At 37.5% G+C, this 18400-nt stretch overlaps 1 protein-coding gene across 1 annotated transcript; it reads left to right on the plus strand.

Annotated features, from left to right (window-relative positions):
• Positions 1 to 12198: 12198 nt before the first annotated feature.
• LOC306769975 (C-type mannose receptor 2-like) lies at positions 12199 to 17955 on the plus strand (the record flags this gene model as incomplete). Its single annotated transcript, XM_079258743.1, has 2 exons — positions 12199 to 12607; positions 17579 to 17955. 2 exons carry the CDS (start codon positions 12199 to 12201, stop codon positions 17953 to 17955), a joined length of 786 nt encoding a protein of 261 aa, XP_079114869.1.
• Between the last annotated feature and the right edge of the window lie 445 nt (positions 17956 to 18400).

Genomic DNA, 18400 nt, shown 5'->3' on the forward strand with positions numbered 1-18400 from the left:
AACACAGGTGCAGACAGGAAGATGGCTGCACAAGGAAATGACATGGTCCTTTTTGCACAGCCACAAGATGTGAGAGATATTTATTTGTTCTTCAAATGACATGTCTGACTTAATAATCTTGCCTCATTCGGGGATAAAAATGCAGCATTGAAACAAGAGAACCATTAGGAATTCTGAGACTAATCACAGTGCACCCAGTTTATGTCAAGAAACCATGTTTGACAGACCTTATCAGTGTTTTTATCATTAATGTTCTTGCCTCGTGTCTGTTTATTGCTCACTGGTCACATCACTGGTCCATTTCTTCTGTAATATTCCTAAATGTTACACAGTGATGCGTGTGCCACATCTTTTTTTTATAATCACGAGGCAAAGTTGGGGATGAAGTGCAATACAGTAGAGATGATACTGCACGTGTTGATCGACATTTCTACATAAAGCCTTTCAGAGTAAAACACTTTTTGCTTTAACAATAATGATTTGGATTTAAGACAAATAATTTAAACTTCTCAAATAATTTTAAGTTCCATCAACAATTTTAATTCACAGTAAGAAAACAGATTTGTGTTTTGTTATGCACCTTTTCTAACTTCATGAAAATGATCTAAAATGATTTAAAAGAAAAGGTTTCATCCTGTTGTTGTCATCCAAAGTATCAATTCAAACTGGAAATATATCAAAGCCAAATCAGTCACAAAAAAGCAAAGCAAAACAATCTAAGAAAATCTCCAGTGATGGATATCTAAGAAGTAATACATCCAACATTAACATTGACTGACAGGGCGCCACCGTGCCCTCTAGAATTATCTTTATGTGTACCGAAAGTTTGCTACTGAAACTAAACGACAGTGTTCCAGTAACTTCTTATTTTTTATGTGGCACCCTGTGTTGCTTCATATTTTCATGTCATTTAAAGATGCTTTTGGTTAAACCATGTCCGTGATTCTTTGACTGCTAAACCTGATCAATCAAAGCTATGATCTCTTCATGTTCAGTGTGATAAAAAAGGACTTGTGGCCATTTTTACTGCTAGGCTGTACATGATGTGCACACAAACACACACACACACACACACACACACACACACACACACACATACCTCTGCTTAACAAGTTCCAAGAGCAGATTGATTTTTATGTTGGTTATTTATTGAACTATATTGTTTATTTATGGTGACAAAATGTTCAGTTTTTTGTGCCATGTTCAGAGCTTCAGCAGTGTGAACATGCATACTTGAGAAAAGGAGATTTAGAGGCACTTTTTCATGTGTTTTGTGGCCACTTGGTGGCAGCAGAAGAGCTAGTGAGTGTGACAACGCTCCTGTTTTCTGCTGTCTAACGCTAAGAACAGCAAACAAATGAGAGGCTGTATTTAGTGTTTTACCAGCTACTGTCATGATTGTGTAAAGTTAAAGTTTCCTAAAATCAATGTTGTTCTAAACCTGTTTGCATGATAAAACAATAATAACAAATTTTAAAAAAAAATCACAAAGTTCACAGTGCAAGAGAGGACACATTGAAAGCTTTGTACTATTGTAATATTGTTGATGTGTAAATATTTACTGATGTTTGCTATGTTGTTATTATTTATCTGTTATTAATGAAAACAATGTTGGTCACATAGCAATATGTCTCCCCTCGCTCCCACCAACCTTTAGAAAGCTGAAGTCACACGTCTTTTCTAAAGCTGTGTTTTACTATGTCAAAGTTTTACTGAAACTGAATAAATTATAGGTTTTATGTGACATCTACAGGTTACTTAATTGTCTTTTCTTGATATTCATATAATGTGGAATTGTGAGTGGTTTAAGGTGCTGCACTCTGCAGATGTGTTAAAGTTGGGCTTCTAACCCTCCCAGCAAGTTCAGCATCCAACAGACTGAACGGGATAAAACTTCTCACCATTACATGATTTTCTTTATTATTTGTTTAGTCTCATTCTGGGTAGAGCGGCCCCTTTTAATGATTATAAGTGAAAACAGTCTGATATTCTGGTGCATCCCTACATTTGTGACAGGGCTGATACCAAACCCCCGCTGTAAATTTTCCACCATTGTGGAATATTTTCTCTTCTGGTCGGTACATCTATTGCACTGGAAAAGTTTGTTCACTTTGAAAATAAATTTATAATTGTCTCCTAAAGTAACTAAATAAAAGAACAGGTTTCAACCTGGTTTTGCTCACACTCTGCCTTTAAAGGCAGAGTATTTCAAGGCGATTCTTTCCACCACCAGGTGGCAAACACCAGGTCGTGAGCAAAACCACAAAACTGCTACCTCCACAAACGACCACAGGTTGGCAGTAATGAGCAAAACTCACCCCTCACCCCTCCTCCTTGCCAGCTCCAATGAGGGCAGTAATCGCTTGTGAGCTGTAGCTCAGAGCCGCTCTGCAATAAATTGGCTTATACTCCCCCTACTGGTGGAGTAGGGGGAGTATTTTTTTTACTGGTCAGAAAACATTCAAGAACGGTCTTTGTCATTAATTAAACTTGTAATTTAATAACGCATCAAATATGGACAGACTGGAACCTACATGTTCAAAAACTATCTAATTATGATTGTAGTTATTTTTTTTAGTTAATTTATTTTGAAAATAATGAAAATTTTACATACTCTACCTTTAATGCTTACACTTGGGGAAAAATATTAAAGTAAACCAAGTTAGACACTGAAACAAAATTAATGGTCACATTTCCAAAGAAAATTATTCTTTAAAGTGGAACTATTATGCGCATTTCAGGCTAGTTTGTTTTTATTTTTGAGCCCAGAAGGGCTGGGATTGATCGAGTTATTGTCACAAATCGCTTTATTTACTTCAGACCGACCCTCTCCGTAGCCCGTCAGATCAGGCTGTGGGCAAAACGAGTAGATTGAGACTCTTCCGCATTAAGCTCCGCCTCCCGCCACTGCACTACATCGGGAGCGCGCACCGCAACTGCTTTCGCTGTCATTGTAACTTCTCATAAACAGAAGGATTAGGCTAATGTGAAATCAATAAAAAAAAAAAAAAAAAAAATTAATGTCAACACATAGCATCAGACCCTGAAAACGAAGTGGAAAACAGCAACCCACAGCAACGAATGCAGCAGGATGTCTCCCTTTGGTAAACTCACCAGCCATCGTTCGAAATAACTTTATCCCACGTTTTCCACCCGCCTGATGTATTTGTACATGCCCTTGTTAACCAGTAGAAGGTAACCAATCACCGAACCTTATTCCCCAGGACGTCACAAGGATTTCCAAGTAGAAAAAAACGACGCGTTTTTCGTTGCTATGGAAACCGAACGGAGAGCGTGCTGGAACTCAAACTCAAACTCAAACATGCGTTTAGGTGATAAAAAAAAAAAACGGTGCCGTTCACATGTCTGATGAGGATTCAACACTGTAAAACTGTAGAAAGCTCAGAAAACTCAAAATACCATAATAGCACCCCTTTAAGAAAAACAATAACTTCAGACTTTAGACTTTGAGTGGGCCTGCTTATAAATACTTGGGATGATCCATGCTAAACAATTTGACTCAGTAATATTTAGACTTTTATAATGCAATAAAATCATAAGTACACAGCAGAAAAAAGGTACAGCTTCTTTGGAAGATGAAGCTTTCACAGGAATCCAACTAGGAAGTTAAATTGAGTTATATGTGTTAATATTTAACACTTATTGCTTCTTTTTATTTCCTTGTTTTTAATTCCGAAAGTCTCTTTGCCTTTTAGTCAAGAGCTGTTATGTGACCTGACCTGATTATGTGATAATATATACACTACTCACAAAAAGTTCAGCTTTTGGGTGAAATTTCACAACAAGCCTAAAATGCATTCAAACCTGTACAGGTGAACTTAATGTGATCTTCTCTAAGCTTTTAAATGCACATGTCCAACTGTTAAATGTTTCAAAAAATTTTGCACAAGTTGCTATTCTCTAACAAGGAGCTTAACGGCAAAAATCACGGCAGGTGTGTGATCCTTGAATTGACCAATAAATGTCCTGGTTCAATTAGAGCTGGTGTTTAAACAGTTGTCCTCATCATGCTGTTCACATTTTGACATCATGAGACCAAGACGACACCTAACAATGGAACAACAGTCCATTGCCATTGCGATGCTTCAAACAGGACGTTCTCAGACAGAAGTGGCCACTGAGCTTGGAGTGTCACAGAGTGTCATCAGCAGGTTGCAACAGAGATATGGAGAGACTGGAAGAGTCACAGAAAGGCCTAGAAGTGGACGTCCTTTGGCCACATCCCGTGCTGATGACCGCTACATTGTGAACACTGCCCTGAGAAACCGGATGATGAATGCCACTCAACTCCAGGCACGTTTAAGAGAGGTGAGAGGCACCCAAGTGTCACGTCAGACCATTGGAAACCGTTTCCATCAGCGTGGTCTGCGTGCTAGACGACCTGCACGGGTACCTGACCACACCACCAGGCACAGGCACCATCGTCTTGCATGGGCCAGGGAGCATTTACGCTGGACGAGGAACCAGTGGGCCTCAGTGCTGTTCTCTGATGAAAGTCGATTCACACTGAGCAGAAATGATGGCCGGCAACGATGTTGGAGACGTCAGGGAGAGCGCTATACATCAGCCATTGTTGTCAGCAGGCCAGCTTTTGGTGGTGGCGGTGTTACAGTGTGGGCAGGGGTGTCCACTTGGTACAGAACTGCCCTACACTTTGTGAATGGTACAGTGACAAGCCCATACTACCTGAATAACATCATTAATCCAGTGATTGTGCCCCTACATGAACAGCACAGGCCTAATTTCATCTTCATGGACGACAATGCTCCTGCTCATCGAGGCCGCATCATCAGGGAACGGCTGTTGGAGACTGGTGTACCTCAAATGGAATGGCCTGCACTCTCTCCAGACCTGAATCCCATTGAAAACCTGTGGGATCAGCTGAGCTGTCGTGTAGAGGCTCGAAACCCTGCACCCCAGAACCTCAATGACCTGAGGGCTGCCCTTCAAGAAGAGTGGGATGCCATGCCTCAGCAGGCAATAAGTTGCCTTGTGAACAGCATGAGACGTCGTTGTCAAGCTGTAATTGATGCTCAAGGGCACATGACCAGATATTGAGACATTCAAATTTTTTGTTGTGGTGTAACTACCATTGTTGTTACCTTTTGTGTTGAATGAATTTTTTGAGATGAGGAAATCAGAAGTGCATCCTTCTACTTAAATGTCTTACTTTTATGATATTATATCACTGTAGCATGAACATATTGCATTTTCCATAAATTTCACCTGAAAGCCAAATATCCCTAACTTTTTGTGAGTAGTGTATGTTGCTACCACGTTGAAGCCATAAATGTACAAAGTCACACCACCAACCTCTGTGCTTTGAACTGTGTGGCTTTAAACTTTGCTCCAATTCTCAAGTTTTTTCTATTAGGTTCAACAAATCTTTAAATTACTCTGAAAATATCAACAAATATTCAGGGTTTAATGAAAAGTGGTGCCAACAGCTAAACAGAAATGTTAAAAAAAAATAAATAAATAAAAAAAATAAAAATCTGCTTGAACTATGAAACAAAAACATGATGTATATATTGTAAAGAGAGACAATGATTTTTTTATAATTAAATAAATATTTATGTACAAAAGTATTCCTGTTTCTGTTTAACCTAATGAAATTCATTGATGGTGACTTGTTGCATTTTGCACTGCTCTGCCTGGGCTCATGACACCACATGCAAATGAAAATGTTACTAAAGATGTCAGTATAAATTCAAATCCACGGTGCCCAAAGTAGGTCCTTGAGGCCCGATGTGTTCCTGCAGGTTTTTGATAAACATTCCTTTAAATGGATCCAACAGCCAATACATTTCTGCACAAGGACTGATTAGTTTGAGTCTGGTTTGTTGGAACAGGGATTTATGGAAAACCTGCAGGGGAGAGACAGGGCTGGGCCAGAGCTGGGCCAGAGCTGGGCACCCCTGGTGTAGTCTAACCAGGTCCAACCCAGAGTATTTCCTTTATTTGAAAAGCATCTAACATTTTCCTATTTTTGTAATAGATGCGGAGGCCAACAGGAAGTAATACCAGGAAGAAATGTTTCCCAGAATGCACTACATGACTGAGACAAACAGTGATACAGTAATGAAGTGTTTGTTTAAATGTTAGAACTTTCTTTAAAACCTAAATTCTGATATATATATATATATATATATATATATATATATATATATATATATATATATATATATATATATATATATATATCTCAAGTTTGAAGTAAATTGTATGCAATAAACACACCAATGAACATAAACTGAATCTCATGTTATTTATTTGGATAAGTGTAATAAGATAAGTGTTGCAATAATCACAATAATAAAAGCAGACATATTCAGGTGAATGACTAACAAATCTTTATTGCTTCCTTTTTTTCCTGCTTGTTTTCAGCTGAACCCCAGATTGATTTATAACTACAATAAACAACAGCACTTAACTTTATTCAAAGGAACTTTAAAGGAGGAGTATGTAAGATTTTCAATATTTTCTAAATAAATTAACTAATAAAATAACTACAATCATAATTAGATTAGATTTTTAAACATGTAGGTTCCAGTCTGTCCATATTTGATGCGTTATTAAATTACAAGTTTAATTTGTGACAAATGACAAAAAGCACTTTTTTTTTTACTCGTAGGCAAACATTTAATAAGGTCTTTGTTATTAATTAAACTTGTAATTTAATAACACATCAAATATGGACAGACTGGAACCTACATGTTTAAAAAAAACAATCTAATTATGATTGTAGTTATACCATAATAGCACCCCTTTAAGAAAAACAATAACTTCAGACTTTAGACTTTGAGTGGGCCTGCTTATAAATACTTGGGATGATCCATGCTAAACAATTTGACTCAGTAATATTTAGACTTTTATAATGCAATAAAATCATAAGTACACAGCAGAAAAAAGGTACAGCTTCTTTGGAAGATGAAGCTTTCACAGGAATCCAACTAGGAAGTTAAATTGAGTTATATGTGTTAATATTTAACACTTATTGCTTCTTTTTATTTCCTTGTTTTTAATTCCGAAAGTCTCTTTGCCTTTTAGTCAAGAGCTGTTATGTGACCTGACCTGATTATGTGATAATATATACACTACTCACAAAAAGTTCAGCTTTTGGGTGAAATTTCACAACAAGCCTAAAATGCATTCAAACCTGTACAGGTGAACTTAATGTGATCTTCTCTAAGCTTTTAAATGCACATGTCCAACTGTTAAATGTTTCAAAAAATTTTGCACAAGTTGCTATTCTCTAACAAGGAGCTTAACGGCAAAAATCACGGCAGGTGTGTGATCCTTGAATTGACCAATAAATGTCCTGGTTCAATTAGAGCTGGTGTTTAAACAGTTGTCCTCATCATGCTGTTCACATTTTGACATCATGAGACCAAGACGACACCTAACAATGGAACAACAGTCCATTGCCATTGCGATGCTTCAAACAGGACGTTCTCAGACAGAAGTGGCCACTGAGCTTGGAGTGTCACAGAGTGTCATCAGCAGGTTGCAACAGAGATATGGAGAGACTGGAAGAGTCACAGAAAGGCCTAGAAGTGGACGTCCTTTGGCCACATCCCGTGCTGATGACCGCTACATTGTGAACACTGCCCTGAGAAACCGGATGATGAATGCCACTCAACTCCAGGCACGTTTAAGAGAGGTGAGAGGCACCCAAGTGTCACGTCAGACCATTCGAAACCGTTTCCATCAGCGTGGTCTGCGTGCTAGACGACCTGCACGGGTACCTGACCACACCACCAGGCACAGGCATCATCGTCTTGCATGGGCCAGGGAGCATTTACGCTGGACGAGGAACCAGTGGGCCTCAGTGCTGTTCTCTGATGAAAGTCGATTCACACTGAGCAGAAATGATGGCCGGCAACGATGTTGGAGACGTCAGGGAGAGCGCTATACATCAGCCATTGTTGTCAGCAGGCCAGCTTTTGGTGGTGGCGGTGTTACAGTGTGGGCAGGGGTGTCCACTTGGTACAGAACTGCCCTACACTTTGTGAATGGTACAGTGACAAGCCCATACTACCTGAATAACATCATTAATCCAGTGATTGTGCCCCTACATGAACAGCACAGGCCTAATTTCATCTTCATGGACGACAATGCTCCTGCTCATCGAGGCCGCATCATCAGGGAACGGCTGTTGGAGACTGGTGTACCTCAAATGGAATGGCCTGCACTCTCTCCAGACCTGAATCCCATTGAAGACCTGTGGGATCAGCTGAGCTGTCGTGTAGAGGCTCGAAACCCTGCACCCCAGAACCTCAATGACCTGAGGGCTGCCCTTCAAGAAGAGTGGGATGCCATGCCTCAGCAGGCAATAAGTTGCCTTGTGAACAGCATGAGACGTCGTTGTCAAGCTGTAATTGATGCTCAAGGGCACATGACCAGATATTGAGACGTTCAAATTTTTTGTTGTGGTGTAACTACCATTGTTGTTACCTTTTGTGTTGAATGAATTTTTTGAGATGAGGAAATCAGAAGTGCATCCTTCTACTTAAATGTCTTACTTTTATGATATTATATCACTGTAGCATGAACATATTGCATTTCCATAAATTTCACCTGAAAGCCGAATATCCCTAACTTTTTGTGAGTAGTGTATGTTGCTACCACGTTGAAGCCATAAATGTACAAAGTCACACCACCAACCTCTGTGCTTTGAACTGTGTGGCTTTAAACTTTGCTCCAATTCTCAAGTTTTTTCTATTAGGTTCAACAAATCTTTAAATTACTCTGAAAATATCAACAAATATTCAGGGTTTAATGAAAAGTGGTGCCAACAGCTAAACAGAAATGTTAAAAAAAAATAAATAAATAAAAAAAATAAAAATCTGCTTGAACTATGAAACAAAAACATGATGTATATATTGTAAAGAGAGACAATGATTTTTTATAATTAAATAAATATTTATGTACAAAAGTATTCCTGTTTCTGTTTAACCTAATGAAATTCATTGATGGTGACTTGTTGCATTTTGCACTGCTCTGCCTGGGCTCATGACACCACATGCAAATGAAAATGTTACTAAAGATGTCAGTATAAATTCAAATCCACGGTGCCCAAAGTAGGTCCTTGAGGCCCGATGTGTTCCTGCAGGTTTTTGATAAACATTCCTTTAAATGGATCCAACAGCCAATACATTTCTGCACAAGGACTGATTAGTTTGAGTCTGGTTTGTTGGAACAGGGATTTATGGAAAACCTGCAGGGGAGAGACAGGGCTGGGCCAGAGCTGGGCCAGAGCTGGGCACCCCTGGTGTAGTCTAACCAGGTCCAACCCAGAGTATTTCCTTTATTTGAAAAGCATCTAACATTTTCCTATTTTTGTAATAGATGCGGAGGCCAACAGGAAGTAATACCAGGAAGAAATGTTTCCCAGAATGCACTACATGACTGAGACAAACAGTGATACAGTAATGAAGTGTTTGTTTAAATGTTAGAACTTTCTTTAAAACCTAAATTCTGATATATATATATATATATATATATATATATATATATATATATATATATATATATATATATATATATATATATATATATATATATATATATATATATATATATATATATATATCTCAAGTTTGAAGTAAATTGTATGCAATAAACACACCAATGAACATAAACTGAATCTCATGTTATTTATTTGGATAAGTGTAATAAGATAAGTGTTGCAATAATCACAATAATAAAAGCAGACATATTCAGGTGAATGACTAACAAATCTTTATTGCTTCCTTTTTTTCCTGCTTGTTTTCAGCTGAACCCCAGATTGATTTATAACTACAATAAACAACAGCACTTAACTTTATTCAAAGGAACTTTAAAGGAGGAGTATGTAAGATTTTCAATATTTTCTAAATAAATTAACTAATAAAATAACTACAATCATAATTAGATTAGATTTTTAAACATGTAGGTTCCAGTCTGTCCATATTTGATGCGTTATTAAATTACAAGTTTAATTTGTGACAAATGACAAAAAGCACTTTTTTTTTTACTCGTAGGCAAACATTTAATAAGGTCTTTGTTATTAATTAAACTTGTAATTTAATAACACATCAAATATGGACAGACTGGAACCTACATGTTTAAAAAAAACAATCTAATTATGATTGTAGTTATTTTTTTAGTTAATTTATTTTAAAAATATTGAAAATCTTACATACTCCACCTTTAACACAGTAACAACTCTCATGTTGGGTTGAAGATCAGGGCTAAAAACTTTGACATAATAACCTACTTCCACTTTAAAGTAGAACAACATTTGTTTTAATGTGATTTAATTTACAATTTCACAAGCTCAAACTGGATATTACTGCTACAATGTTACATTGTGCGAAATGGACTGAGAAAATTTAAGCTTCTAAGACAGTGGTCCAGCACACCACCTGAAGCATTGTATGGCAAAGCTTTGACTCCAGCTTGCCCAATATCAACATTACCATGTAATGTGACATTCCAAGATGAGTCCCTAAACTCACGGGTCCTATTACAGCTTTTTGTCCAAAGCAGTCATATCACAGTGTTCGACAACTATAGGAGACACGCAGATCTTTGTATTCTAGCATGATCTTAGAACAAATGCAATAATATAATCAACCACTCAAATTTTATTTATAAAGTATTTTTCATATAATAAAAAGATAGCACAAAGTGATATACACATTTAAAAACACTGCCCCCTATGTCCTCCCCCACTCCATACCCACACATATGCATGCATGAATACACACACTCAAACGTTTATATGTCCAGTCCGCCTACAAACACAAAAAAGTCACTTCCTACATTTGACACAGCATTGCGAGTGAATACATATTGATCGTGTTGAGGGTCCTCTGCCTTGTCTGTTGCTCACACTGTGGTTATTGTTGCAGTGTGTTTCTGCAGTACACTAGCATAAAACAAAATTAAAAACCCCAATACAACGATAGTTTTGTTTATCTTGCATCAGCTTTTTTCTTCACGTGGGTCTTGTTCTCTCTTTTGCTAAATACTACATACTCCCACCTTTTGTGGGACTGGGGATACATTACTCTAATGGTTTGGCTCGTTTGACCAAAGTGCAGCATAAACACGTTCTCGGTTTGCATCGATACGCCCTCTAAAACTGAGTCAAGTACCCAATCGGACCAATTCTAATGGACTATCCTGATGTGAGTGCACTGTTCTACTGAAACAAGTACATTTGTAAGGATTACGAAGCCAGAACCCAAAACTCAGTCAATAGTGGAGGTAAAACAGATTTATTGGAAAAAAAAAAAAAGGTGTTTAAGGTGGTCTTGCCATTCTGGAAGACAAAAACAGGTGAGCAAAAAACAGGGGTGGAATGATAATGAAGAGGCCAAAACAAATGTTTACCAGGAGCTGGGTGAATAGGAAGCCCCAGAGTGACCCTCCAGGGCAGGGAAAATGATCTCCCCAATCTAAATACTCAGATTCCAAAGGCAGTCCAGGGTCATACACAGGTCTCAGAAGAGGGAAGGGATCCAAAGAGCAGAGACTAGAGGCAGGGTCAGGAACAGGCAGGGTTCGGCAACAGGTCAATTCTCATACCAGAAGGAAGAAGCAGAGACAGTAGTTGGGGATAGGCAGGGTCAAAACCAGGTAATCTTCTAGAAACAGGGCACATGAAACAAGGCTTGAAAGTTGCACAAAGATAGAAGATCTCCCACTGAGCAGGTCTGGAGCAGGTGTTAAAATAATGAGCAGCACAGGTGAAGATAATCACAAGCTTTTATTGCTTACTTTGAATTAGCCTGTTTTTTGGGGTTTTTTTTAGCTCGGCTCCAGGCTGATTTTTCAACAAACACTCCTAAAGTTTTTCTTTTTTCTGTTTGACTAAGAAATGGTTTTTTTTTGTTGTTGTTGTTTTTTTTTTTAAATGTAGATAAAACGTCATGAACATGTAGTATTAAAATCCACCATTAGGACGTATAAACTATGTTCAAAATAAATTGAAAGATTAAAGTCGTAAAACTGAATGATATGGAATATCTGCTTCTCAAGTACTTTTGACCAGTGATGTCACCGTGGAAACGCCTTCTCTGAACATATAAAAGACTGCAGTTTGTCATCTTTCTCATCTTTCTTGCATCTGTGTGGATTATAACATAACGTCAACACCTTTTCTGATTCCAGGCATAAAACTCCATCATGTTGTTGTTCTTCTTCCTGTTTGGTCTGTCTCTGGGTGCTGAGTCTCCATCGGATAAGCAGGAAATGCAGCTTCTTCGTGGAGCTGGCTGTCCCGCGTTCTGGTACAGCTTCAATAACAGCTGCTACAAATATGTTGCCTCCCTGGTGTCTTGGGCTGATGCAGAGCTGTACTGTCTGTCACAAGGAGCTAACTTGGTTTCCATCCATAGTCTGGATGAGGAGAATTATGTCAAAATGCTGATCAAAAACTTTGATCCTGCTGAGGGAGTGAACTGGATTGGGCTCACTGATGCTCAGAAGGAAGGAGCATGGTTCTGGTCTGATGGGTCCAAAATCAGCTTCAAGAATTGGAACAGTAGAGAGCCAAACAACAAAGAAGGACACGAAAACTGTGGAACCACCAACAGTGATGGCGCTCGGGGATGGAACGACATACATTGTGGATCAAAATACTCTTTTGTTTGTGTATCTCGTGCGGCTTGTGCAAAGCTGCAGAGAAATTTATTCTGACTCTTGCCGAGTTCACATGTTAAGATAAATCCAGAAAATAACATCTAAAAGTGTTTAACTTTATGTTATGTGCAGAAATCTTTTACTAAACATTAACTTGTTTTTAGAAAATATGAACAATATCAGAATTTTGCTGTAATTGTGAAATGGATTTTGAACGGGGGTCTCTGATATGTAAATGAAGACATTATTTCATCACTTGTTTCCTGGATGATCAACATATATCTGAAAATATAGAGGCTTCATAGCACAAAATTCTGGTTCCTATGTGAAAGCCACCTTCAAGGGCCCCCTGATTACTTGTCCATGCATATTTTTCTAGAGAAAGATAATAAATACATCATGGTTTAAGTTTTACATTGAGATATTGAGAAAATGCCTCATTTCCTGTGTAATAAAAAATAGTGAAATGTCAGAGTTTTTTTGTTTGTGATTAAAAAAGATGAAAAAAAAAAATAAGTAAAGCAAAACAAAAAGTGCTCAAGACATTGGTATATAGTGCAGGATATACAGGCGGTCCTGTTGAGTTCCTGGTTGTCTGAGGCTGAAAATGAGAACCGATAACAAAAAAAATCACAAAACCTTTAAATCAGGTTTTGGAACTTTTCTTTACCACTGCTTTTGATTAATTATAATAGCTTTCTTTTTTTTTTAAATGTTTTTCTCATATACACATTTACACATATACATCAATAGTGATGACACTGATGTATTTCCTGTGATTGTGTATCTCTTTGTTTGTATACCCTTTTCTGTCCATGTATTTCCACATGTTCTGTTTCAGTTTACTTGTTTGTTTATTGACCTTGACTGCTACATGCAGTAATGAAAAGTACCAACTAGCGTGCTCCTCAAAACCCTGCTGTTGGTTTATAAAGCACTGAATGGTTTAGGAAAAATACATTCAGGATCTTCTTTGTTTTGAGCCAGCCAGATCCCTCAGGTCATCAAGGTCAAGTCTGCTATCTGTTTGCTGAGTGAGAGATGGCATGTCATGGATGCAAAGTTCAGTTTTTTTGCTCCTCACATGTGGACAAACTCCCAGAAAACTGAAGGTCTGCTGAAACTGAAACTCATCGCTGCTTTAAATCAAATCAATGTTTCTATATTTTCTGCATTTATCAAAATAACAATGAATTCCTCACACTAACTTTTATTTAATGGATTTTATTTACATTATTTCAGTTTTTTACTCTTTATTTAATGTCACTGATTTCTTTTTTAATCCTTTAAAGCCCAAACTTAGAACCACTGGGCAGAAAAAAATCCCATTTTTAAAATGTTAAGTTTTATATTTGGCCTTTTGTTATTAGATGGTAAACAACAGTTTGATTAAAGTTTCTAACAGAAAGTGATGTAAAATGTCTCAGAAACTATGTGTATCAAGTATGAAATGTTTGGCCTTGTAGGTTAAATGCTTCCTAGACCCTGCTGTAATGTTTGTAACGGTTTAATATAATGTAATTTGACTTGTCGTGTACATGAAATGTGCTACACAAATAAACCTCCCTTCCCTTGAATGTGTAGGATTGAATTACCTCTTGCTATTAAAATGCAGTTTTCCACCTTTGGCATATTTTCAAACCCAATATACCCTGAGCCTAAACTGCTTCTATTTCCTGGCAGTAGTGCCATGTGACCTGAGACCTTCAGGCCTCTTTGTCTCTTTATCTGTATCAGTGAGTCACATGGATGTGGTTTGATGGTTCCACTGTGGACTTCGCCAGCTGGAAAAAAGGGTATCTCTACTTTACCACACTGTGCACACATTAATTATTTTGAGTGGAATAAGTGCTTATGTTCAACACTGCATTTGTTTGTTATGTTTTTTTAACCCTTTGTTTGTGCTACCTGCATAATCTGCCATTGTCAGAAAAGATAGTGATGTCTGGTTTAAACTGGAATGGTCACCTGATCCTCTCTATAACTATTCACACAGTCTCAGAAAAGAATTTGACCATCATGCAGTCTGATGCTTGATTTGAGACCCCACGTCTGTAAGTTTGCTCTAAAATCCATAAACCATCTGCTTGGACCCGTTTATTCATTCATAAATTCATTCATTATCCTAACCGCTTAATCCAATGAAGGCTTGCGGGGAAGCTGGAGCCTATCCCAGCAGCCTTTGGGCGAAAGGCAGGGTACACCCTGGACAGTCGCCAGTCCATCCAGTCAATGGGGTGGGCCCATTTATTTGTTCATATAATAGTTAGTTAGAATGGATAGTTTTGGATTGACAATCCAAAACTATCCAAAACTATTCTTGTTGTTTCATTTCATGCAAATCACCAAACAATCAATGTAGAACAGACCAATACAAACATACTCAACTGGGGTTTGTGCTTTTACGTTATATAAGGAAATAATTTATATCTCACGTTACTGTCAAAATGAAACACAAACAAACAAAGTAAAATTTCTCCAAGTCCCATAAAAAATCATCTATGACTTCCTCACAGTCTTAGAAACTTGGAGAGTAAAAAAAAAGAAGATGCAGATGGCTTCATCCTATCCTGTTGACAATGTCTCATAATTCCCTTGTTTCTGTTTACTTTTCTTGCATCAGACTGTTAGTGAGTTAGTTGAAATCTTGTTAAGGCCTTTATCAGACAGACAACGGAGAACCCAAAAGTCTCAGCAAGACGGGATGGTAACACGCCACCACTGCAGGAGAGCAGAAGATGTTTATGTTCAGAGGAGCTCAGGTGAGGTCAGGTAGAGGTAATGTCAGAGGTAGGTATTATTATAGCGACATCTTACTGCAAGATGTCACTATAATCCTAAACAGACGATTACTGTGATTCATCAGAGAACATTCTTCTGCTGACCTCTACTGGAGACTAAATCGTACAGATGTGTTACATTTTGCTTCTCCAGAACAGGTTTGGACCACACACTACTTTAGCAGAAATCCTACTGAAACTACACATTTAATATATGAAGACTATAAACTTGTTTTAAGATTTTTATTAAGTGTCTCATTTGAACACTTAATAACAATACTCCATTCTCAAATAATTGTACAAGATTCACAAACAAAAGTGAATTTTCCCGAACACTCTTTGTCATTCTATTTCTTCTCTGTGCTCCAGTTGGTGTGTACACACTTTTCACTTTCCCCAGAGTTGTTTGGCTCTCTCTTGTTCCAAAATGTGAAGTTGAGTTTGGACCCATCAGACCACAGCCATGCTCCTTCCCTCTGAGCATCAGAGTCGCATCCAGTTCGCCCCCTAAACAGAATCATAGTTTTTAATCAGTAATTTCACAAATTCCTCTTCTTTCTGACTGTGGATGGACCCCTAGGTTGGCTCCTTGTGACAAACAGGGAAGCTTTGCATCAATCCAGGTGATCAAGGTGGCAACATTTGTAACAGCAGTTGCTAAAGTCATACCAGAAATTTGGACAGTTACCACGAGAGTTATTTCCTGCTGAAGTGTTGGAGACACATGGTGAGGTGTCTAATAGGACTTTTCCATGCACTGTTGAAAAAGTCCTATTAGACACCTCACCGGGTGTCTAATAGGACTTAGTAACATTCTTGAATGTTACAAAGATTCCTGTTGAGGTAGATGACATGCTGTTATATTTTATATCGTTCATGGAGGGTTTTTGCAGTGGGGTATGTTATTATTGGCTAAATCCTCTTGGCATAAAAGTTGTACACAACACTACAGTATCTAGACATGAATCAATAACCGTCACTTTCAATCTGTTTTTTGCTCAGTTTTTACCTCCTTTTTCTCTTATACATGAACAAAAACACAACACTGGCAAGAAGTAACACATCACTTTAATATAGTACAAAGCTTTTAATATGCACCCCTCATGAAGTTTACATTTTAAACTGCAGTGCTGTAAAGCACACACTCTGACATCATGTGATATTTTGTAGAACATAAAAAGAACTGGCCGGAAAGCTTTGCTTCACTTCTCAGGTTATTCTTCTTCCTCTCACAGTGACTCTCTTCTTATCACATGCAGTTCTATAGCGCCCTCTCTTGGTGCTCATCCATATAACAGAACAAACACACTGAGAAAGATATATTTTTAATTCAATTCCATTTAATTCAAATAATTTGTCCAACCAATAACTAATGTGTGATAATAATTTTTCTATCAAACATAGATTTGGGAGTTGTGGATTTCCTCCAAGCCTTGAAAACAACCCATATGGTTCTGGTTCTAACATATGTCCACTGCTCCCAGTGTGCCTCATCTTTGCCTCACTCATTTTGACATGTTGCTCAGAACCTTACAAAAAAATTAAAGAAAATGCATTTCTTCATTTAGGTTATATCTGTGACAGATTATTAGTCTCTCCGTGGCACTTCTGTGATGGACTGACCGGGACGGACTCTGCTGGAGACTAAATGTAAAAGTAAGCTCAAATAAAACAGAATTAGATATAAAAGATATAAATATACTACAAAATAAAATAATTGATAAATAATTAATATTTTATAAATATACACAATTCACATGCAGTTTAATTAACATTTTATTCAACAAGTGATTGTGTATGTGTGTTTTATGTAACATTTGTGACTAATTTATCTATTGAATTATCTTTCAGGAATAACTCGACACCATAATTAATGTTGGTAAATAACTGCTTAGTATCTTATGTAAACAGTTACTGCATCTCTGCATTAGTTACTTACTGCTGACAGCCAATGGCATCACACCAACAGTGGAGACACCCTCTGTTTGATATATAAAAAGTGAAATCTCATGTGGAACTGGTAGCATACATCAACATCTGGTTGAAAAAGAAATAGGCACCTTTTCACTTGGGCGTATCCATCAGATGAGCAGGAAATTATACTTCATCGTGACACCTGTCCCATATTCTGGTACAAATAAGAGGCCGCTGCTACAAGTATGTTGCCTACCATGTGACCTGGGGTGAAGCAAAGCTCCACTGTGTGTCAGAAGGAGACAACCTGGTGTCCATCCACAGTCTAAAAGAACACAATTTTGTTAATTTCTTCATCAAGAACTTTGATCCTGCTTGGGGATTCACCTGGATTGGACTCACTGATGCTCTCAAGGAAGGAGGATGGATGTGGTCTGATGAGTTTAAGTTCAGTTTTACCTTGTGGCGCCCAGGACAACCCTATAACGCTAATGGAAATGAAAACTGTGGACACATCTTGATGTTCGACAGCTTTTTGTGTAACAATGATATGTGCTCAAAAGCTGTTGCTTTTGTTTGTAAATCTTACTCAGTTTGCCAGAAGTGAAAGTTCCACCTAATGACTTTACTTATGTTGACCTGAAGCTACAGGAGGCAGGTATTCAGAAAATGACTATAATTAAATAATCCACTGTAAAAGTTGGATAATTTTTCTGTTAAATAAAAACATACTTTCTCCTGTATTGTTTATTTATTTGGGAGAAATAAAAAAAAAAAAATCATTTCTGCTGTCTATATAACCAAAGAGGTATAGAAACACAGGCTGTTCTTTGGTACATTGAACAAAAGATATAAAGAATGATAATAAAAACACAATGCAGCAGATCTTCCTTGTGGTCCACTTATTGTCAAACAAATGTTATCATTTATCTATTGTCATTCCGTGCAACAAAACATGAAAGAATAAAATATATTTGTCAGGTCCAGCTTTATAGTGATATATTTTTAAATAACTACTATATAATAATAAGTAGCTTTTGATCTTGGCACTT

This window comes from Telmatherina bonti (assembly GCF_933228915.1).
Source record: "Telmatherina bonti genome assembly, chromosome: 19".
NCBI lineage: Eukaryota > Metazoa > Chordata > Actinopteri > Atheriniformes > Telmatherinidae > Telmatherina > Telmatherina bonti.